Consider the following 19,824-nt stretch of genomic DNA (forward strand, 5'->3'; position numbering starts at 1 on the left):
ATAGTAAAGGATACTTTCACAAAAAAAAGAAACAGCTTCTTCCGATAGATCATTTATTTGTATATAGTGAATCTTCATGCGCTTGTTCATTTTGTTTAGTTTTGTTTTGTTAAGGCAAAGCATTTACATAAAATATATTAGTAAATCTAGTAATGCAAAGTTATTTCTAGATTAAATTTTCAAAAGGTCCTATCTGCATAGGAAACCCATGACTCATATGTTGTTTTGAAAATTTAGTCTAGATTTATGAGTGGATTTTTGCAGCATTTGTGTGTGTGTGTGAGTTTATTTGTGTTGTTAAACGTTTAAAGTTTACTTTTTGTTCCTCTTAGGACAAATTGTGCCCTTTTGATGATGATGCATTGTTATGATAAAGTGTTGTTTTGTTGTTTGAATTTCTTCTCGGGTTTCTAGGAGGGAAAAAATACGTAGAATCCAAAACTGGCAATGAAAGCATTGCAATAAGTCGTACCGCGTGGGTGTGTGTACTGTTCCATTCGATAATTCGTTAGTTTTTTTTTTCTTCTCTTCAATACAATATCCTTTTCATCTTTGAAAGCTCTTTTAAATGACTACATTTCTTTAGTTCCAACGCGAAACCATCCCTATCGGTTGTAGCGATTGATTTAATAAATTTTCTTTTTCTTTTTTTTGACGTTGTTGATTTTAGCGAAATCCAATAAGTCAAAACTACAGATTTGGTTTTTGTTAAAAGCTGACTTTAGTCTGTAAAAATGTTTCCTTTTTTTGTTGGTTCTGATTTCATCAGTCTACAAATGGAAAAGAATTGCTTGATAGCGATTTGATTTGTTCTACAAAGAGGTGGTATTGAATTCGTTAGATGGGTGTTTTTCTTTTAATATGTACGTGGTATGTTAGTGTGTATCTTAAACTGGATAGGCCACACTACAGATCGATTTCAAAGATGTGGGGGTGGAGGGAGGAAGGGAGAGTCTAGTTGTTGGTTCTTCTTCTATATATCGGTAGAGCGTGTTGTGGATGGGGTAAAACAATCTTGGAACATGCAGAGAAGTACCTATTAACCACAGATCACGCACCGCCGCGACGCATTTGCCTATGTCACATTGTAGACGGCCACCTTGTTGAACTTGATTTTGAATCATCAAATCATTGCCGACAGCGGGTTGAATCTCATGATCTTGGACAGCAGTATCCAGAGGAACGCGGTGAAGGCGCACAGAACGACGCCACCCCAGCCGAGGTCGAGGCTCCAGGCGGTTACGATGACCCGCGCGTCCAGCAGCGGCTGAGCGTACAGATAGTCCGGCTTGATGGCGACCACGCCGTCGATGGACACGCCGTAGTCGATCTCCGTCAGCGGACGTCCTTGCTGGCGCTTGAAGTGTATTATCATCAGCGTGAACAGTGCAAACAGAGCTGAAACGATAAACATGGGGAGGAAGCAGGAGGAAAAGTAATCTAGTTAATAGATGCATGCTATAGCTGGATTTCTGCTCTTGCTTTTTTGGAGCGCAATCACAAAAATGATAAAATTTATAGATAGTGTCTGTTTGGCGCCTCACCAAAGTCACTGCATTGGGTAGATTGCTGCCCAATGGTTTGAGCGAGAGAGTACAACATTGTGAAACATGATTGCTTGTGTTTCATTCTTGTGTGAGCGCAATTTTCATAAAGATTAGATTTTATTCTGCGGCTTTGTTTGTTGTGTCTTCTGCCCATGCAAATTAGACAAATGATAAGGAATATTATTCTCGGTATGCACAACGTACACGTGTAGGTTATGTTGTTTGTAAATTCAGCATGAAAACTGTGAACAAGTTTTGCATTATTATATTTAATAATATTAAATCAGTTAGAAAAATAATTATCTAGACATTGCAGAGATATTGCAGTTTGAAATATAGTTTCATTGGTTTCAGTGTGTGGAATCATTATTTTGTTTAAAATATATGCTCCTGGAGAGAAGTCAAGTTTGTTTACATCCGTAAACAGCGTTCCGAATTTGTGGATTGCATGGGGGTCATTGTTTTTCTTTAAAAACTTGATATAAAACGCAACGGCAGTTTTCGTCATTTTTCGCAAAACATCTTTTTTTTAAATTATATCTCCGCGACATTTCATCCGATTTTAGCTGTCTTAGACGCAAAAGAAAGGTGATGAGTTTGGCTATTTGGGAAAAATACCGTAGTAACATTTCATTAGAGCGAATCTGCATTTGTAAACAAGCCGTCTATCCCTTTCGCTCAAGTGACAGTTCACATCAAGTAAGAGGAGGGTAGACTACTTGTTTACAAACGCAGATCCGCCCTATTGAACTGTTACTACGGAATAGTAAGAAGTTTCAAAATCCAGCATAACATTTGAAAAAGTCGCATGAAAACTTAAAATGGCGTTTTGACCGTGTCTGGACCAAAGAGTCTATGTCTGAAAATATTTTTATCGGATTCCTCGGAAATTTCACATTACATATAAAAAAATTGGCGATGTCGAACCGTACGTTACGGAGATATGATTTGTTGAAAATAAAAACTGAGTTTTTCGACGCGCCACGCGCAAAAACGAGAAAATTATGAAATCGGCAAAAAGTCAACTTTTTCCACTAACACTGCGATAACTTTAAAATTTCAGCGATGACATTGCGTCTAAGACAGCTAAAATCGAATTGAATGGCGCGGAGATATGATTTTTAGAAAAAAAGAGGTTTTTGCGAAAAATGACGAAAATTGCCATTTTTTGAACCACCCTAGCACGATGTAGGTCACCCTAATGGCAAAAAAGAAATACGGGTCTAATTATTTTGGCCAATGAACCCCCAGAATTTTTTTCGGTTTAGGCTCTTTTCAAATGGAATTGCTGTATATAGAAAGGTGGGTCTTCGAGCTTTCAATAAAAAGTTCAAGATTATCCAGGTTTTAAAACGAAAATAGCGTTCGAATGATGAACACTCGAAATGTCAAAATCACGCGGTGATACCAACATTACAAAAAAAGTGTACCATGGCATGACAGCCACATTTTTTTCTTATGTTGGTGCTACTGCGCGATTTTGACATTTCGGACGTTCACCATTTCGAACGCCATCTTCGCTTAAAAACCTGGATAGTATCCAGGATATATGAAAAAGACAAAAGTGTTCAATTTCGAACGCCTCGACCGAAATTTTGTAGCATTATAGCCGCAGAAGCTAGCCTGAAATTTTGAGCGCATTTTGTTAATGTTTAGTTGTTCCACTCTTAATCTGAAGTTATAAAGAAATTTCAATAAATTTAATTAATTTATTTTCAACTTTTTAACTCTTCTTCGAGAAAGTTTTCCTATGCCGTATGATTTTTTTCAGAGTAGAGGTTTCTCATAGGTTTTGATCCGGGAAACAACTTTGTAGAACATCGCAAAGCGCTAGGAATTAATCCCGGAAAGATACAGACAAATTTTTAGAGAACGTTGAATTTTGTTTCCGTACTCCAAAAAATATCCTGTATCTTTTCGGGATCAATTACTAGCGCTTTGCGATGTTCTACAAAGTTGTTCCCCGGATCAAAAACTATAAGAAACCTGAGAATAGGAAATTTTGATTGGACTGGGAAAATTTCTCTATGAAGAGGTTAAAAGTGAAAATTTCCCATAGTAAATTTTTAGAAGTTCCATACTAACTTCAGGTCAATGGTGGAAGTACTAAACCTTAACCAAATACGCTCAAAATTTCAGGTTATGTTCTGGGGCCATATTGCTACAACATTCCGGTCGAGGCGTTCGAAATTGAACACTTTTGTCTTTTTCATATAGCCGTGAGCCACGCTACTGGATACCCCTACCTTAGTGATGAAGGAAATAAAAGCAAAATGCAGTACAAATTGCTAGGTTTTGATAGAAAAGTTAATGAAAGGTTTCATATATACTTTTACAGATGGTGGATCATCCTTACATTACGTAACACTGGTTAATCAAATGCTTTTATAGTAGAAAAGAAGATTTAACATTACTTATTTAGTTTTAATAAATTTTAAGAGATGATTGAGTTCCTATACATAAAAACCGATTTGTTTGATGATATTGTACTGTGAAATAACTGTATATCGCCATTATCTGTATAAAAACTAACCTAATCCACTTATGTGGTTGATGCCTTCCTCACTTTTTACCAAAAATGGGTAATATGAGTGGTTTGGACACACATTTCAGCTTTTTTTAGTTCCAGAATAAAACAGATATAACTTATGTGGTAATAACTCGAGACAGGGTTGCCAGATCTTCAATGTTTTGGACTCATTGGAAAGGCCTTTCAATTACCTAACCAACGATGGGTCGGATGATGGATCCGGACATAGTTTACGTACATTTAAGTGAGATCCGGCTTCAATAAAGTACATAAATATCACTTAAGTGGTCATAACTCAAGACAGGGTTACCAGATCTTCAATGTTTTGGACTCATTGAAAAGGCCTCTCAATTGCCAAACCAACGATGGGTCAGATGATGGTTCCGGACATAGTTTACATACGTTTAGGTGAGATCCGGCTTCAAAACAGTACATAAATATCACTTAAGTGGTCATAACTCGAGACAGGGTTGCCAGATCTTCAATGTTTTGGACTCATTGGAAAGGCCTTTCAATTACCTAACCAACGATGGGTCGGATGATGGATCCGGACATAGTTTACATACATTTAGGTGATATCCGGCTTCAAAAAAGTACATAAATATCACTTAAGTGGTCATTACTCGAAACACGGTTGCCAGATCTTCAATGTTTTGGACTCTTTGACAAAAACTTTTAAAAATATTTGTACCAGCCTTATTGAATATGATTTTTGCATCATTTTGGTTTGTTTTAGTTTTTTGACGTTTGCCTGCTTTTTAACTGGGCTACGGCCCAGTTATCGAGCGCCCAGTTAAACAACGGCCAGTTACCGAACAACTACTGTATTCAAATTTCATATTAAGTTCGTTCCAGCCAACTGTGCGTCATGTTCAAAACAGCTGATGTTTGAAATTAACTACCTTTGGCCGTGGTCCGTTTCAGAGTCATTGATTCTAAAACAGCCCCCTCCCAAAGAAAGTGAGACGTCCTGTGTCTAAATCTAAGCTTCACTGTCGGAACTTGTTTTCGTGCATGCTCACCAACAAACGTTTTGACGATTATTTGTGCTAGTCATGATAGAAGCTATCCCACCCACCTGCCTAGGCCTTAGGACCCAGAATATGCATGTCGGTAACGTTTCGTGCTCCAGTTTTTTTTTTGGTCAATTTTGCCTTTTGGCCAGACAACGACGAGCCCCGAAAGCTTTCTAGACTTACACACATTGCCAGCGTCTGTTGTCGACTCATTCTCTCTCTCGGAGCTGTCGGCAAAACCATTCCGGAGCGCATCATTTGGTGATGGCAGTGCCCCATCAAAGGATCTATTTTCCGTACCTTCTCGCGTGTCGTTACAACTGAGGGGAGGTTGTCGTTGACTTTTTTTTCTGCATTGTGTTTATGAGCAGTAGAGTGTAACAAAATTGACTTTTGGCGGGCATTCAGGGTTTGTTCCGGTGGGCATACTGAGCCCAAATCCCAAATATGAGCTTGTTTGGACGTAACAGGAGCTGGTGCTCCGACCTTCAATTTAAATGGGATTTAACCCGTAAAAGATTTTTCAAAAATGTCACTTTTTGAGGCATTTTGCCACAATGCGTTTACCAAAACATCACTGGCGTGTAGGCCAGATCCTTGCGCATCTTTGGTGTATATAACATTGAAGTTTGGAGCACCCTGGAGCTCGGTACAGACCTTCAAAGTTTGGCATTTTTTCGAAAAATCGTCCCCGGCAAAAAAGATAAGCGTCGCACCTCGCGACGGCCGAGACGCCATTTGATTTTGCTGGGGCCGATTTTTCGAAAAAATGCCAAACTTTGAAGGTCTGTACCGAGCTCCAGGGTGCTCCAAACTTCAATGTTATATACACCAAAAGATGCGCAAGGATCTGGCCTACACGCCAGTGATGTTTTTGGTAAACGCATTGGTGGCCAAAATGCCTCAAAAAGTGACATTTTTGAAAAAATCTTTTTTTACGGGTTAAATCCCATTTAAAATTGAAGGTCGGAGCGCCAGCTCCTGTTACGTCCAATCAAGCTTTTGGGCTCAGTATGCCCACCGGAACAAACCCCTGAATGCCTACCAAAAAGTCAATTTTGTTACATCCTAATGAGCAGTTCTCTAGAAAAAAAACGCAATTACCGTTCAAAACAAGCTTTTTTCGAGAAATTAATAAAGATGACCTTCGAAAAAAAAACGCACAATGGTTTCGTTCAAACAATAACATTTCAAAATTCCTAAAAAAATATTTTTCAGAGAACTGCCCATTGTGCTCAGAACAAAACTCCGACTCCAACTGCTCTCCAGGACACACGCTTCTGCTGGAGAGCTATTTTTAGCCCGTGTTGTAGAGACGACCCTGTTTTCCACTTGTGCACTTCATTTATAATACTCACCGGCCAACAAGTACATCACGCCGGTAACCAGCACGGCACTGATCTGCCGCTGACACACGCCAAATGCCCCGACCAGGGCGGCACTACCCAGGATGATAAGGCACACCAGTGAGCAGGAGATCGACAGGTTCTGCATTCCTGGGAGGGGGGTGGCGTTAGATTTGTGTGAAGACGAGAAACATTAGATTTTAGGTGTAGAGGAAAATATTCATCCGGAGTGTAAGTTAAAGTAGGGCAGAAGCAGCAGCGGGATTGGGAAACAGTGTCATTGCAAAGTGTTTCGTTTGGTGGGAAGGGGCCGGATTTGTGGGTGGAACTCGTAAAAGGCGAGGGCATGTTATGTTGTGCTAGCGTGAGGTGAGCGTTCTAGGAGCAAGCGTAAAGTTCAATCTAAGCGCGTTTAATGCTGTCTGGCAGGTCTGAGTGAGTCCTTTCATCAGTTTTTTACAGTTAAAAAAAGGAGGTTATTACAGACAAATTGGGGCAACATTTCGAGGGGTTTTTTGATCATCAAATTAGCACTTATTGCATAAATAAAACATAAATAATCGAAACTTGTTAGGGGAACAGGATCTAATTCCAGCTTGCCTCTAATTAAAATTACAGCTTATTAAATGCGTTTTCAACTGAAATCCAGTGATAAATAGCTCAATAAGAAGTGAGCAAGCAAGTTTCTATCAAAAGTTTTGCAAAATTCGTTGCTTAAATAGTGGAATTCAGCAAATTGATATAGTTAGGAGCGAGTGCTTAACCTGCCAAACATACGAGAATTTCCCCTTTATTGCTTTTAAAATTTCTAGTTCACAAGTTTTCAAAATTGTTTGTAACTTTTTGAAATTCTCGATTGGATCAATTCTCTTTGAAATCCGATTTAATTAAATTTTAATTTGATATTTATATTATTTGACTAACACTTTTCTTTGACCATAGAAAGCATTTTGCATCGTAGGTTCGTCCATACTAGTCTCCGTTAATTTTGGAAATTGCCCATAAAGCATAAAAATTAGTACAGTCCAGACTCAATTTTCCGAAGGCGCTGGACAAATTCCACTTCATATAATCGAATCACGTATTTTATTTATTTTTATTTTTATTTATATGTCGAATATGACCCCAACACTACCCTAAAGTCATTTAGAGTTTTAAAATCTGATTAGCCTTCATTTTTTTGATATGCTTCAGAGACCAACACAGCAACTCGCGATACGTTTGTTGAGATAGTAATTTTTTTTTTTCAAAAGTGTTGTTCTATCCAAACAAAAAAAAAAAGAAATTTAATTTGGATTTTCGTGGATTTTTTTGGTCATTTCGAGCTAAACGATGTACCAATGTGTGTGATCAGTTGATCACGTCAGTGAATGTTAACATTAGGAGTGTGCAGGTTTTTTTTTTGAAAATGTGAATAAAACGATATTCTTAAGCAGGTAAAATTTTAATTAAAAAATAATATAAATCCAGACATATATTTCAGATCATAGGTTTGATATGGAAAAGTTTAATCGAGAGAGATTAGGGATGGAATAATCGCAAAAAAAATCAATTTCGCTTGCGAACTTTCTTTACCCCCGAAAGAGAAGGGAGGCAAATCACGAAAATCGCTCCCGAAATTCTCCAAGAAAATCAATCTGCTGTTGATTTTTCGTGAATTTCACTGTCAGCACCACTTTATAATATTTATTTCACTTTGTGTACCGTCAGTGGGGGTGACTATGGGTCAAAAAACGAAACACTTCTCGAAATTTCTTAATAACAAAAACAATTTAAATAACATCGAAAATCTTTTAACGTAGATTTGTTCTTAGATAGTTTACTAACATTTTCCCAAAATATGGTCGATTTTGATGAACACTACCTTAAATGCCAATTGTTTGAAAATTGACCCAATCTCACCCCTTAGAGGGGTGACATTGGGTCAAATGAAACTAAAATGATGCTGAAATACAAAGATATGGTAAAAACAAGTCATCCAACAGCGTTTCTTGTTCGAGGGAATCGTATTGACACGCTACAATGTTTGAAGTGGAGATTTTCAAACACTTGGGTAGTTTTCGAGCAATTCTAACAAAAATATTAGAAAAATGATTTTTCGAGAGGTCATTTTTGGCCAAAAACGTACCCCAACTTTAGACATCTGCCAAAATAACAGGATATGTTCTAGGAACCAGATTTTTTTCAGCGAAGTCATCTTAAGATGTCCCCTACACAACCCTTTTAACAGAATTCAGTTTCATTGAAAAGAATCTGAGAAATGGTAAAATCCGTAAAAAATCACTTTGACCCAATCTCACCCCCCAGACCCAATGTCACCCCCACTGACGGTACATACATTGCCCATCTACAAAATGTGACAGGTAATTTTTTGACGTGTGACGTTACACCTGAAAGTGTAGTAGTGAAAAAGATGTTCCGCCGAATAATCAAGACGATGATTTTTTTTTCGGTTCTTTTTACCGATCTTTCGTGCGCGAGAGAGGAGAGCCGTGCTCCCTTCGGATTTTTTTCTCTTGATGAACGTCTAGAGATTTTCTTTTGATGATGATTATGCCATCGCAGATCGAGATTGCTTTTTTTGTTGCAGATTTGGTCCTCTTTTTTAACAAGGCGATAAAGGCGATTTTACTCTTACTCTGCAACAAAAGCAATATTCTAGGGATTCGGGAATTTCCGGTAGTTTGCTAAGCGTAACTTAACTTCCGTGAAGTTTGTAATCTTTTTAAAGTGAATTCAAATAAATTAGTGTACTTTTTTGTAATAATTCACAAGTTCTAATCCAGGATGTTACTTTTGCAATTAAAATATTTTGTGATAAATTCATAAGTCATATGAGCAATTCTCTAACAAAACCAGAAATTGGTTTTATTTGTATTTTTTGATTTGGCTTAAACTTTGTGGAGGCCTTCCCTATAACTATGACCAAATAAGCCATTTTGTGTCATTGGTTCACCCATACAAGTCTAGAGTTTTTAAAGGACTTATAAGCTATTGTCATCCAGATGTTTATAGGACCTTTAAAAAAAAGCTATAGAAGTCTCCATTCAATTTTGGCAGCTGACCATACAAAAATGGTACGTAGATGTTCGAAAATTTGTAACTTTTGAAGGAATTTCAGATCAATATGGTGTCATCGGCAAAGTTGTAGGCATTGATGAGGACTGTTCAGAAAAAATAGGTACAGCCATACCTCATATTCGGAACAGTTTACAGATCCCCGAGCAGACGGGCATAACTTGGGAATAACATTTTTTGATATTTAAAAATACTAGGCGAATAACATTTTTTGTTATTTATAACAAATTTGGTTATTCGTCATTATGATTTTTTTGTTATTGGATTGTGATTGTTATACCAGACTTGTAACATTTTAAGTTATTCTTCGAACAAATCTTTGTTACTCTTTTTTGTTATTTTGACAACTAATCCGACCGACCCAATAACAGTTGGTGTTATTATTCCATAACAAAACATGTTATTCCCAAGTTATTTCCGTCTGTTTTGTCTTTCAACTAATAACAGACCAATAACAAATTTTGTTATGATAACATAAACTGTTATTAAACTCTTATGCAAAAATGGATTTTCCAAGAATATTCTATATCACTTTCTGTTATTTTGTTTCATGCCATTTCAGAATTTAGTTAGGGAGCGTTCTTTTATTACGTAACGCGAAAAATCGGACTTTTAGACCCCCTCCCCCCCCCCCTCGTAACAAAATTTCCATACAAATTTTAAAAAAATTGTATGGAGCGTAACACGGCCTCCGACCCCCTCCCCCTACTGCGTTACGTAATAAAAGAACGCTCCCTTACTACCGTCTGTTCGGGTCGACCAATGTTCAAAAAATCATGGCAAATCGAAAATTGAACTTAATGATTCGCTTTTACCTTCATTTGAAAGCTTTTCATGCGTTCTTTCGAATGCTGTATCGAACAACTGCAAACTTTAACTTTTATATCAAGTTTTTGAAGAAAAACTTTAACCCTTGAAATCCACAAATTTGTAACACTTTTTTCTTACGTATGTAAACAAACTTTGGTTCTCTCCAGGAGTACATATTTGTAACAAAATAATGACTTCACACACTGAAATCAATGAAACTTAAGCTTAGTTATGTTTTATGAATGGTCTGTTAACTTTTTTTTGTGAAAAATCAGTTAAATTCAGGTGTTCCACGATTGTGTGAGGCACAACAACATCCCACAATTCGTGCTTGCCATTTCATTAGGGCACATAACTTTTTTAGACAAGAGTGTGTCCCTTTCACACCTTATGTAAACTGTCATTCGAGTGAAAGGGTTATTGTTTACAAAATTTATGTGCCCTTTTGAAATGTTAGGCTCCAATTATGGAACAGGCAATTTGGAGGAAGTGTTTTGCTGCTTTGAATGAGTCTTGAGATGCAGTTTTTTTTTGTTTTCAAAGTATTACTTTTACTAGTGAAATAACAAGAGAATGCCCAAATAAAGGTCCTAAAAATAGTAGGGTCGACAGAAAATATGCATTTGGCATGCTTTTGACAAATTATCACAAAAGTGTTCCGAATTTGTGGGTGTTCTGAATATGTGAGATGACTGTACATTAGGGTGACAATAAACAATTTTGAGCCAAATCGGTTAAGGCTAAGGGGTCGCTTTTCATCGTTGAAGTTTATATGGGGAAAATCACAAAAATGTATGGGGAAAAACATAGTTTCAGTAATTTTCTGCCAGGTGGCGCAGGTCTCGCCCAAAATTGTCCAAGTGTAAGATTCTTGTAGGAAATTTAATTCCCTACAGCTTTGTCGAAGGGTGCAAAACGATCCGAGTTGATCCTGATTTTTGGTATTTTTTGTAGAAAAAAAATATTTTCTTATATACTTCCTACTATATACCCCTTGTATACTTTCAAGTATATAAGCCGATTTCTTTTCATCGCATTGCTAATAACTCATCAGGATCAACTCGGATCGTCTTGCAACCTTCTACAAAGTTGTAGGTAATTAAATTTCCTTCAAGAATCTCACACTTGGACGATTTTGGGCGAGACCTGCGCCACCTGCTGCAAAAATCCTGAAGCGATGTTTTTCCCCATTCATTTTTGCGATTTTCCCCATATATTCTTCTACGATCAAAAGCGACCCCTAAACCTTAACCGATTTGGCTCAAAATTGGCACAGTTACTTGTTTTTGCCTAAAGAATCGATCCAGGGGGTATCTCTTGCGATTTTCCGAAATTTTCAATTTTTCTTGTCACCCTACTGTACATGGAAAAAATTCTGCCGATTTTTTAAATAAACTTTTTTTTCACAAAAACTTAAGTTCCCAAAATCTGTATTTTTTTATTTTTGAGATTTTTTATATGTTCAAGAGGGCCAAAACGCGCAAGTTTTAAGCCATTGAACTTTAATACCTAAAACTTTTTTATCCTAATTTTTATGTAAATTTGTAAATTTTACAGATTTTTTGATAAAGTACCTCGTTTTCAAGATATAGCCACCGAAATTTTGATTTCAGTGAAATATTTGCAGTTTTTCAATAAAAAAAATAAAAATAACCGCGAGTGACCGTCTCTGGATTTTTTTTTATAAGTTCAGAAAATTTGCTATAAAATTGTCTAAGAGACATAGAATTTTATCTCTGGTTGCTGAAATAGGAAAATTGAAGTTTTCTAACAAGCCTATTTAGGTTGTATGAAAGTTTCCAATTGACAATTAAAATGACTATTTTTGCGCGGCCGGCTGAAACAATGGCTTGCACATTTTTATGTCTTATTATTTTGTATGTTTAAATAATTTGAGTTTTTATTTTTGTTTGTTTAAAATTTTGAAATTGCTGAATTTTAAAAATATTTTTAAAAGTTTTCATTATGTATAAAAATGAATTTATCTTTTGATCAATTGAGTATACGCTACCAAAGCTTTAATCTAGTAAATAGATTCATTCTACGAACTAGACGGATGAAAGGACTCACTACTACATGAGTTATGCTATTCTTGCTGTTTCCAATGTCTTCATAGTGCCGAGGCCACCACAAGCCCTTTTGGCATGCTCTGCTCTGGAAGGATAGCCGAGTAGGCAGAGAAACATCTAGTCCGTCCAACGTCGTTACTGTCGCGCAATTTTATGGGTCCCCCCCCCCCGCGTTTTATTGACATTGCAAAATAAGTGCCATATCGAATGACTATTGATTAGAAGCATGCGGCGTCACACTTCTTGCTATGGATGGCAAAGCTAAACTTTGGAAGCGGCCTTTCTAGGTACAACAAACGAATTACGTGAGCAAACTAATCTCTCAATTGGTGAAACCACACACGCACTCTTGGACGACTGACCACTAGGAATTGTGACACGGGAGGACGGTTCCCGCGCAATTAGTAAGGGGTTGTTTGGGGGGATTATCAAAATTGGAGTTATTACGGATGGATGGTAGAGGTAGATAGTGGAGAAAGGCTTTGATCATTCAAGTGGAACGATTAATAATTTGACAATTTATTGAAGAGAGAGAGAGAGAGGGAGAAGGAGGAAGTAATAGACAGTGACAGGGCCGTTGAAGTTAAACAAGGTGAATTGCTTTTCACACGCAGTTGTACCTACTTAAATGCGGATGTAATGAGGGCTGGAACTCACTGTGTTGCCATTCGGCACGGGTATTTTCTTCGTTGGCGTTCGGCTGGGCGCCGTTGTCAGTATTGCCGGCGAGATAGTTGACGCACTGGTCGACCTGCGGGAAGCCGTCTTCGGACATTGACCGGAGCTCGTCGGGCGTGAGATCGACGCACAGTGTCCAGATGCCGCCGTTCATCGGCACCAGGAACACGTTGGCTCGGTTGTCTACCGGCGACGGTTTGTTGTTCCGGGGTCCGTAGCCGTAGCGCCGTGGCAGATCAAGATCTGTAATGGGAATGACTTCATACTCTTGGTCTGAAGAAATGGCTTTTGATTCTTACCTTTTCTCCTGGCGTCCCCGGACTTTCGGTGCATCTCGGACAGGGAGAACTTGGCCGCCCGGCCGTCCAGGTACCACTGCAGCTCGATGGACGATTTGTTTGCGAGTCGTTCCAGGTGGTCCCGGTTCCAGGACACGTGCTCCCAGTGATCGGTCATGATGGCGGCGCAGAGCATGGCCGTCGCGCTCGAGGTCATCAGCAATGTGAAGAATAGGAATAGAACTGGTGGTGGCATCATACAACAGGTTGCCGTGCCGGCTTGGGTTTGGTGGTGTGCGGTAGAAGTGATGGTGGCGCCGCCCTGTCCTGCAGTAGTCGTGGTCATGGTCGTGGTCGACTGTTGCATACTAGGCCTATAGTGCTGATAATAATAGCTATCAATGCTGGGCGATTTATCGTAACTGCTATTGTTGACTAGATAATCTTCGTTCAGGGTAAAGTTGATGTTGTTGTTGGTATCATTTGAGGGACAGTTCGCACCGGTTAGGGCGTCGTAGTCATATTGATAGTATTGGTGCGATTGTTGCCGCCGGTGGTTATGTCCCGACGGCTGTAGCTGGTACCGGTACGAGTTGTTCCGGTGTATTACCGGCCAACTGCGCGTCGTACTCTTGTTCCGTACGTATTCCGTCGCGGGCCGGTCCACGGTGCCTGATGTTTCTGCGCCCGGCGCCTGAATATCGATGCCGGAGTCGTTCGTTGAGCTATTATAGTAGTGGCTGTTATCGATTCTTCGGGTGGCAGTTTCGGCTTGTTCTTGATGTGACTGTGGATGGTTATGGTTATGGTTATGTCTGTTGTTGTTGCTGCTGCTGCTACTGATGGAAAAGGAGGGATTGGTGGTGATGTTTGTGGGGGGTCCGCTTCCCGCACCCAGCTCGAAGGTGACTGCAGTTCCGTCGTCTTCGTCGTTGGTCGGAGTCGGTGGTTGGGGAGGGGGTATAGTCGGTGGTGCTAGCTGGTAGGTCGTCACGGTTGAAGCCGCCGGTAGACAACGAGTCGTCACCTTTAGTTTACAGCCACCCGATCTGGTTTTTACGAGTCATAAATCGGTATCGAGTTTCTTCATTTTGTCCCTGGCGCTGTCTATATTTATCTTTAAATTCTCTGCGGCTGGCTCGACTGCGTGTCCTGTTCCTGGCTCGACCAACCTAAAGAGGAGCAAGAAGCGATAAGGAAGGAAATTACTACACACTTATCCCACACAACATGGTGCCAACCAAAAAAAAAAAAGATCAAAATAAGATGGGTAGGAAAACGATCCCATGTAACAACAGTGGTGCAATCGGCTCGAGACCGTCCTTGATGCTTTCTTGGCAGCCTCAGCATTGCTACACAGCTATACAGAGTAGCCCAGCAGCAAAGGGCGGCATGTGACAACACTTGGCAACACTGCTCATTATGCATAATTAATGTGCAGCAGTAGAGGTGGGTGGGAGTGCGGAGGGGACTTTTTTGGGTTGTTACAAACTGCTGTAGGGGAGAGAGCCTCTATAACAAAAGTTTTCAAGGAGTTTTCCACTGAAGTTTTGGCAAAGAATTGTTTTCTCATTTCCTTGCTGGAAATTGGCTCAATCATTAAAATGGAACAAACGGTTAGGTAATGCTCAGTTCCATCTTCATCGCTGTTCTGATTTTGGGCCATCATGACTAAGAATTGAAAAAGAGTCATTTACGTCAACTAAGACACGATCTGCTTTATTTTTTTACCATTAAATAAAACTGCTTAAGTGTGTGGCTCAAAATATGTATTTTTCATCCCAAATATATACAAAATATCTCTAATTCATAAATGTGTCCATTTTATAATTTTTAAAATCTTTTTAACGTGAAGACTTCCATCATTGTCATGATTTTTCGTTCAAAGATATAAATTTTGCGTCGCTTTCAATATTTTGACAAAATTCCTTCAACAAGTTGTTTAGAATAGTGCCCTACACATGCTGATTTCTTTTGGTAACGATTATCCCATTCCTTGTAAAGTTATGGAAATCGCCATTAATCAATGATTGCCAACTAGGACGTCAATGATTGTTCCACAAAATTATATAAATTTTAAAACACAATTGCTTTAGATCAAAAATTCCTTCAGTGGCTTCAAGAAGGCAACAACCGGCACATGCTGATTCATTTTGGTGCAGAAATTCGCTAAATTGAATTTAATACAGAATATTTTATAGTGATGATCAATTTTCTTCGAAAATGATCAACGGCTTCACCTTAACGTTTTTTACTCCGCAAAAAGTTATCAAGACTTATTTTATTCAACTCTCTACAACTCATCCCCACCGCAGGTTTGGTTTTCAACCAATTTTTGATTATTATTATAATTTATGTGACTTGGCTAGTTTAAAAACTGTTTTTTTAGGGTTCTACTTTGGATGTATTTGTGTGTGTTTTACTTACATTTCCTATACTGCCGTTCTACGCATAATTGTCCCATGTTCAAAAAAGGACAACTGAGAAAAACGCGATTGAAATTTTTAGATCGATTTCTGTGTTTCTACGCATAATTGTCCCGTGGGCCCCTATTCGCCCTGTATGTCCCTAATCACCCTGGTTAACATTTTATCACCCTTATTTGTAATCCTCTTGCAGGTAAACAAGATAAAATGCTTCGTAAAACTCATTATTTCGTGATAGAAAATACTTGGCGGGACAATTATGCTTAGAAGTTCAACGATGGGACAAACAGACTTGGTGTTGTTTTCAATGATTTTCTGAACAAAGAACTAGATTTTATGTGTTTTTCTAAAAGTATATGTAAAACTAAACTTAAAAATGATAAAAAGTCAGAATCGTCAAAAAATTACATGGGACAATTATGCGTAGAACGGCAGTATAGGAGCCATAAAAAAACAAAGTTCAAAGCAAATCAAATCAAATTATTCGCTCTACAGCATTGCCTTGGCGTTCTCGATTGCGAGATTCCTACTCGAAACTAAGTGTCCAATGGCTTGATTGTTGAGGCAATTGCTAATCTTTGTTTACACCTAAGCTTCCATCCACCCCGGGATTCGAACTGACGACCTTTGGATTGTGAGTCCAACTGCCTACCAGTGACTCTACCGAGACAGGACCCAGGGAGACGACTCCTACACCTGGGTTGAGCTAACGACCCAACCTCTAGGTTAGACCGGGGCCAACATTGACTTCCTCGTCCGACGGAAGGCGTGATCAGACTAATCTCGTCTCGAAAAATGCCACCGGGACCTATTTTATATTTCAAGATTATATACTATCTCCATTGAAAATCGGGAATACAGTTTGGATCGGGGCAGTAGATTTATAAAGCAGGTTTTATATTATGAAAAACAAACAAACAAACAAACTTAAGGAGGTATTAAGCTATGGCAAACAAACAAACTCGCCTTTTTTGGTGTTTGACAGTTTGCCAAACTCGTAAACTGGTTTGTGGCAAACTCGCAAACAACTCAAAATCTAGAGTTTTTCTTCAGTGGTCCTATAAGCTTTCGTGTTTCATAATTTGTTTACAGGACCTTTTTTTAAAAAAACAACTCTAGAAATGTATGCAGGCTGACGTTTCTGCGACAAACAAAGCAGGCAAAATGCCAAGCTGTCAAAAAGTATGATTTTCGTTTGTTTATCATATTTATTCTAATACCTGTTTAACATTAAATTTGGAAATTGATGTACTAATTTTGTTTTGAGAAACATTGAGCATGAGCATGAGCATGGTTGACTGCCAATGAGCTGCAACTCCGTTATTGACAGATCAGCTGAAGTTAAACAATGAACCAAGAATGATCAGTGGGAGCCAACCATCCGTTCACTGTTTAACATCGGGATCTTCAGATGTTCTTTATTAGTCAATACCGGCGCCCTCCCAAGAAGCCTGCAGTTCAACGAAAGGGAGGAATGTTAGTCCGATAGTTGAAGTTGCAGACTCATCAAGCACATAGTTTTTGCTATATACTTGTTGATACCGCTTGAGACCGTTGAATCCACAGCATCTCCTTCAAGCATCACGTGATTAATTTTGTTTTTTGGGTTAGTAGGATAAGGTATTAACTTGTCGATGCCTCCCGAGCTACGACGCTATGGGGAGGACTTTCATAACAGACCCGTCGGCGAGCCTTCCGAGCAACGATGCTATGTGAAGGTCTTTCTGGTTAACTTCACACAAAATCACTCACACATAGTTATTTTGCTCAACTATTAACTCAACGATCCAAATTGTCAGTGCGTCTTTCGTTCATTATATAGAAATGGCTTTTTCACCGCAAAAAAATAAAACCTTATTCGAAAAATTTAAACACAATTCACCCGACGCCGTGCCTTCCGATCAACGATGATATAGGAAGGGCTTTGAAAATCACAAAAGAAATCACTTTTCACTCCGAATAAAAATTTACGACCACGCGCTCCCTTTGTCAATTATGCACTGATGACACTGCATTTTCAGAGAGCAATCTTCTCCTCGCAGCACACAATACACGACAAAACTGCGAAACAAAAGGCACACACAAAAAAAATACTTTTCACTCCGAATATTTTTACGACCACGCGCTCCTTTGCCAATTATACACTCTTTGTTTTGATATCGAAACATTGTGCAAAAACCGGGTTTAAACTGCCGTCGAATTTCGTTACATTTTAAATTCTAGTACCTCTAGGATGAGAAACCATTACTGTTTGAATTGTGAATTTACTATACTGAATTGTGAATTTACTATAAATTATTTTTTTCAATTTCGGGAAAACCCGGACAAAATAAAAAACAATCAGGAAATCGTTAATTTCCGGTCTTAGAAAAAAATCCGGAGATTTTGTCTTGGGAAATCCCGGGATGGATGCACTAGCAAATAAATGTGTCTCGAAATTTTCATAACTCTATCTTGCAATAGTTTATGTCATTTCGACAATCATTGTGACAATCTTGCAGGAGCATTTTTTATTCTAAATTTGTTTAGCATTGGTAGCAAAGCTAAATTAATATCTTTGACTGAAAATGATGGCATTGATGGAGATCGTCACTTTAGGGTAGTTAATAATCAACACATTTCTAGGTTGTTTTTGAAAATTTACTCTAGATTTCATGACCCTAATTTGATTAACATATTCTGTAAATTAAACATTCATTCACCATGTATGTCCTTTGTTTGTAGGTTCACGACCCATCGTGTAACGGCTAATTGTTTTACATTGAATTTCTTTATTTCCCTTGTCGGCAGACACAAATAAAGTGAAATTTGCTCCCTTTGCTTACCTGTCAGGACTCGCCGCGCTGTGTGGTTGCACTCTAGCAGCGGTTGGGGTAGTAGTAGTTGTAGTGCTGCAGGTGCTTTTGTTACGTGCATGAATCCTTTCGAGTAAAGGGGGTTGAAGAAAAATCAGGATGGGACTCTCTTTCGATTCTACGCCGTGCACTTGGTGACGATGCACAATAAGATCACACTATTCAAACACTTGCTTGGGGTTGATTTTTGAAGGTGAAATCATGGATCACGTATTCACTTTCACAAAGAACTTATTTTTCTGCACGACAGCAAACTAATTTTACTTTTGGTAGCAAAACTTTTCGTTTTATATTTAGCAATGAAGGCAATTTTAGCGACTTTTGACTTTGAGTAGTGAGCACGAGCCTTTCGATTGGCAAGCAAGCAGTGAAAACTTTTTTCTCGCTTTTCCGACTCTAGTAGTGCAAGAACATTGACACACTTTTCACTCGTTTCAGCACACTTTTACTACACGCACAGAGAACAGAGATTTCCATAAAAAATGACGATGACGATGAAAAATATTAGAAGGCAAAGCGGTACCGAGTTTCGAAAAGCAATAACTGGTTCCGGACTTTTTTCGTTTGGATCCTACAAATTTTCAACCCTGTTTTTTCTTCGCTTCTTCCTGCTGCTCCTCCGTGTCTTTCACTCGGACACCGATTCCCGGACGGATCCTTTCGTGCTGAGCGCTCGCGATACTATGAACCTTTCGGGGCGAAATTCGTCCTGACGAGGTCTCTCGCGTGTATCCTAGAGAGTGTGTAGTGGGGTGGCTCGATGTGCAGATTTTCAAATTCACAGGAGGAACCTGTCAAAATTGGATAAAATCCACATATTTTTCGGATTTTGAATATTTTTTTTGATTTTTGGACAAATTTAAAATCTAAATCTTTATTAGAAATTTTCCCGAAGAAATTAAAGGCTTTGAAAAAAAAACTCAGCATTTTCAAAACTGTTCTAAATTGTGATTTAGGTCTAATTTGCGCCAAAAACCAGTTAATTCTGCATAACATGAATCATTTTCAAAGTTCTTCCACGTTCGCACGTCGGGCCACCCTAGTGTGCATGGAGGGGAGAAAAAAAGCGCCACATTTCGCCCCATGTTTACCGTAGTTGGGGGCGTGTGTTGGTGGGCTGTACGTGTGCTGTGCTGGCCCAAAGCTTGCGCACTGGAAACCCATTCGTGGGAAAATCAATAGGGGGGACAC

General features: G+C 38.8%; 1 protein-coding gene across 2 annotated transcripts; it reads right to left on the reverse strand.

Moving 5' to 3' along the window:
* Positions 1-39: 39 nt before the first annotated feature.
* LOC6040835 lies at positions 40-19,323 on the reverse strand. Of its 2 annotated transcripts, XM_038260418.1 has the most exons (5): positions 18,604-19,323; positions 13,374-14,524; positions 13,021-13,317; positions 6,452-6,589; positions 40-1,398 (listed from the first exon to the last, which is right to left on the reverse strand). In XM_038260418.1, exons 2-5 carry the CDS (start codon positions 13,717-13,719, stop codon positions 1,124-1,126), a joined length of 1,056 nt encoding a protein of 351 aa, XP_038116346.1. In that variant the 5' UTR covers positions 13,720-14,524; positions 18,604-19,323; the 3' UTR covers positions 40-1,123. The 2 variants fall into 2 exon arrangements, with proteins under 2 accessions (XP_038116346.1, XP_038116345.1); XM_038260417.1 differs by lacking the exon at positions 18,604-19,323 and having other exon boundaries at positions 13,054-13,317; positions 13,374-14,411.
* Between the last annotated feature and the right edge of the window lie 501 nt (positions 19,324-19,824).

This window comes from Culex quinquefasciatus, chromosome 3 (assembly GCF_015732765.1).
Source record: "Culex quinquefasciatus strain JHB chromosome 3, VPISU_Cqui_1.0_pri_paternal, whole genome shotgun sequence".
Lineage (NCBI taxonomy): Eukaryota > Metazoa > Arthropoda > Insecta > Diptera > Culicidae > Culex > Culex quinquefasciatus.

Excerpts from the sequence above, each read along its gene's own strand:
- LOC6040835 (XM_038260418.1), bottom strand. The coding sequence starts at position 13,719 with ATGCAACAGTCGACCACGACCATGACCACGACTACTGCAGGACAGGGC. Across the intron at positions 13,318-13,373 it reads CGGGGACGCCAGGAGAAAAG|ATCTTGATCTGCCACGGCGC; the intron begins GTAAGAATCAAA and ends TTCCCATTACAG. Across the intron at positions 6,590-13,020 it reads CTCATTACATCCGCATTTAA|GAATGCAGAACCTGTCGATC; the intron begins GTAGGTACAACT and ends CCCCCCTCCCAG.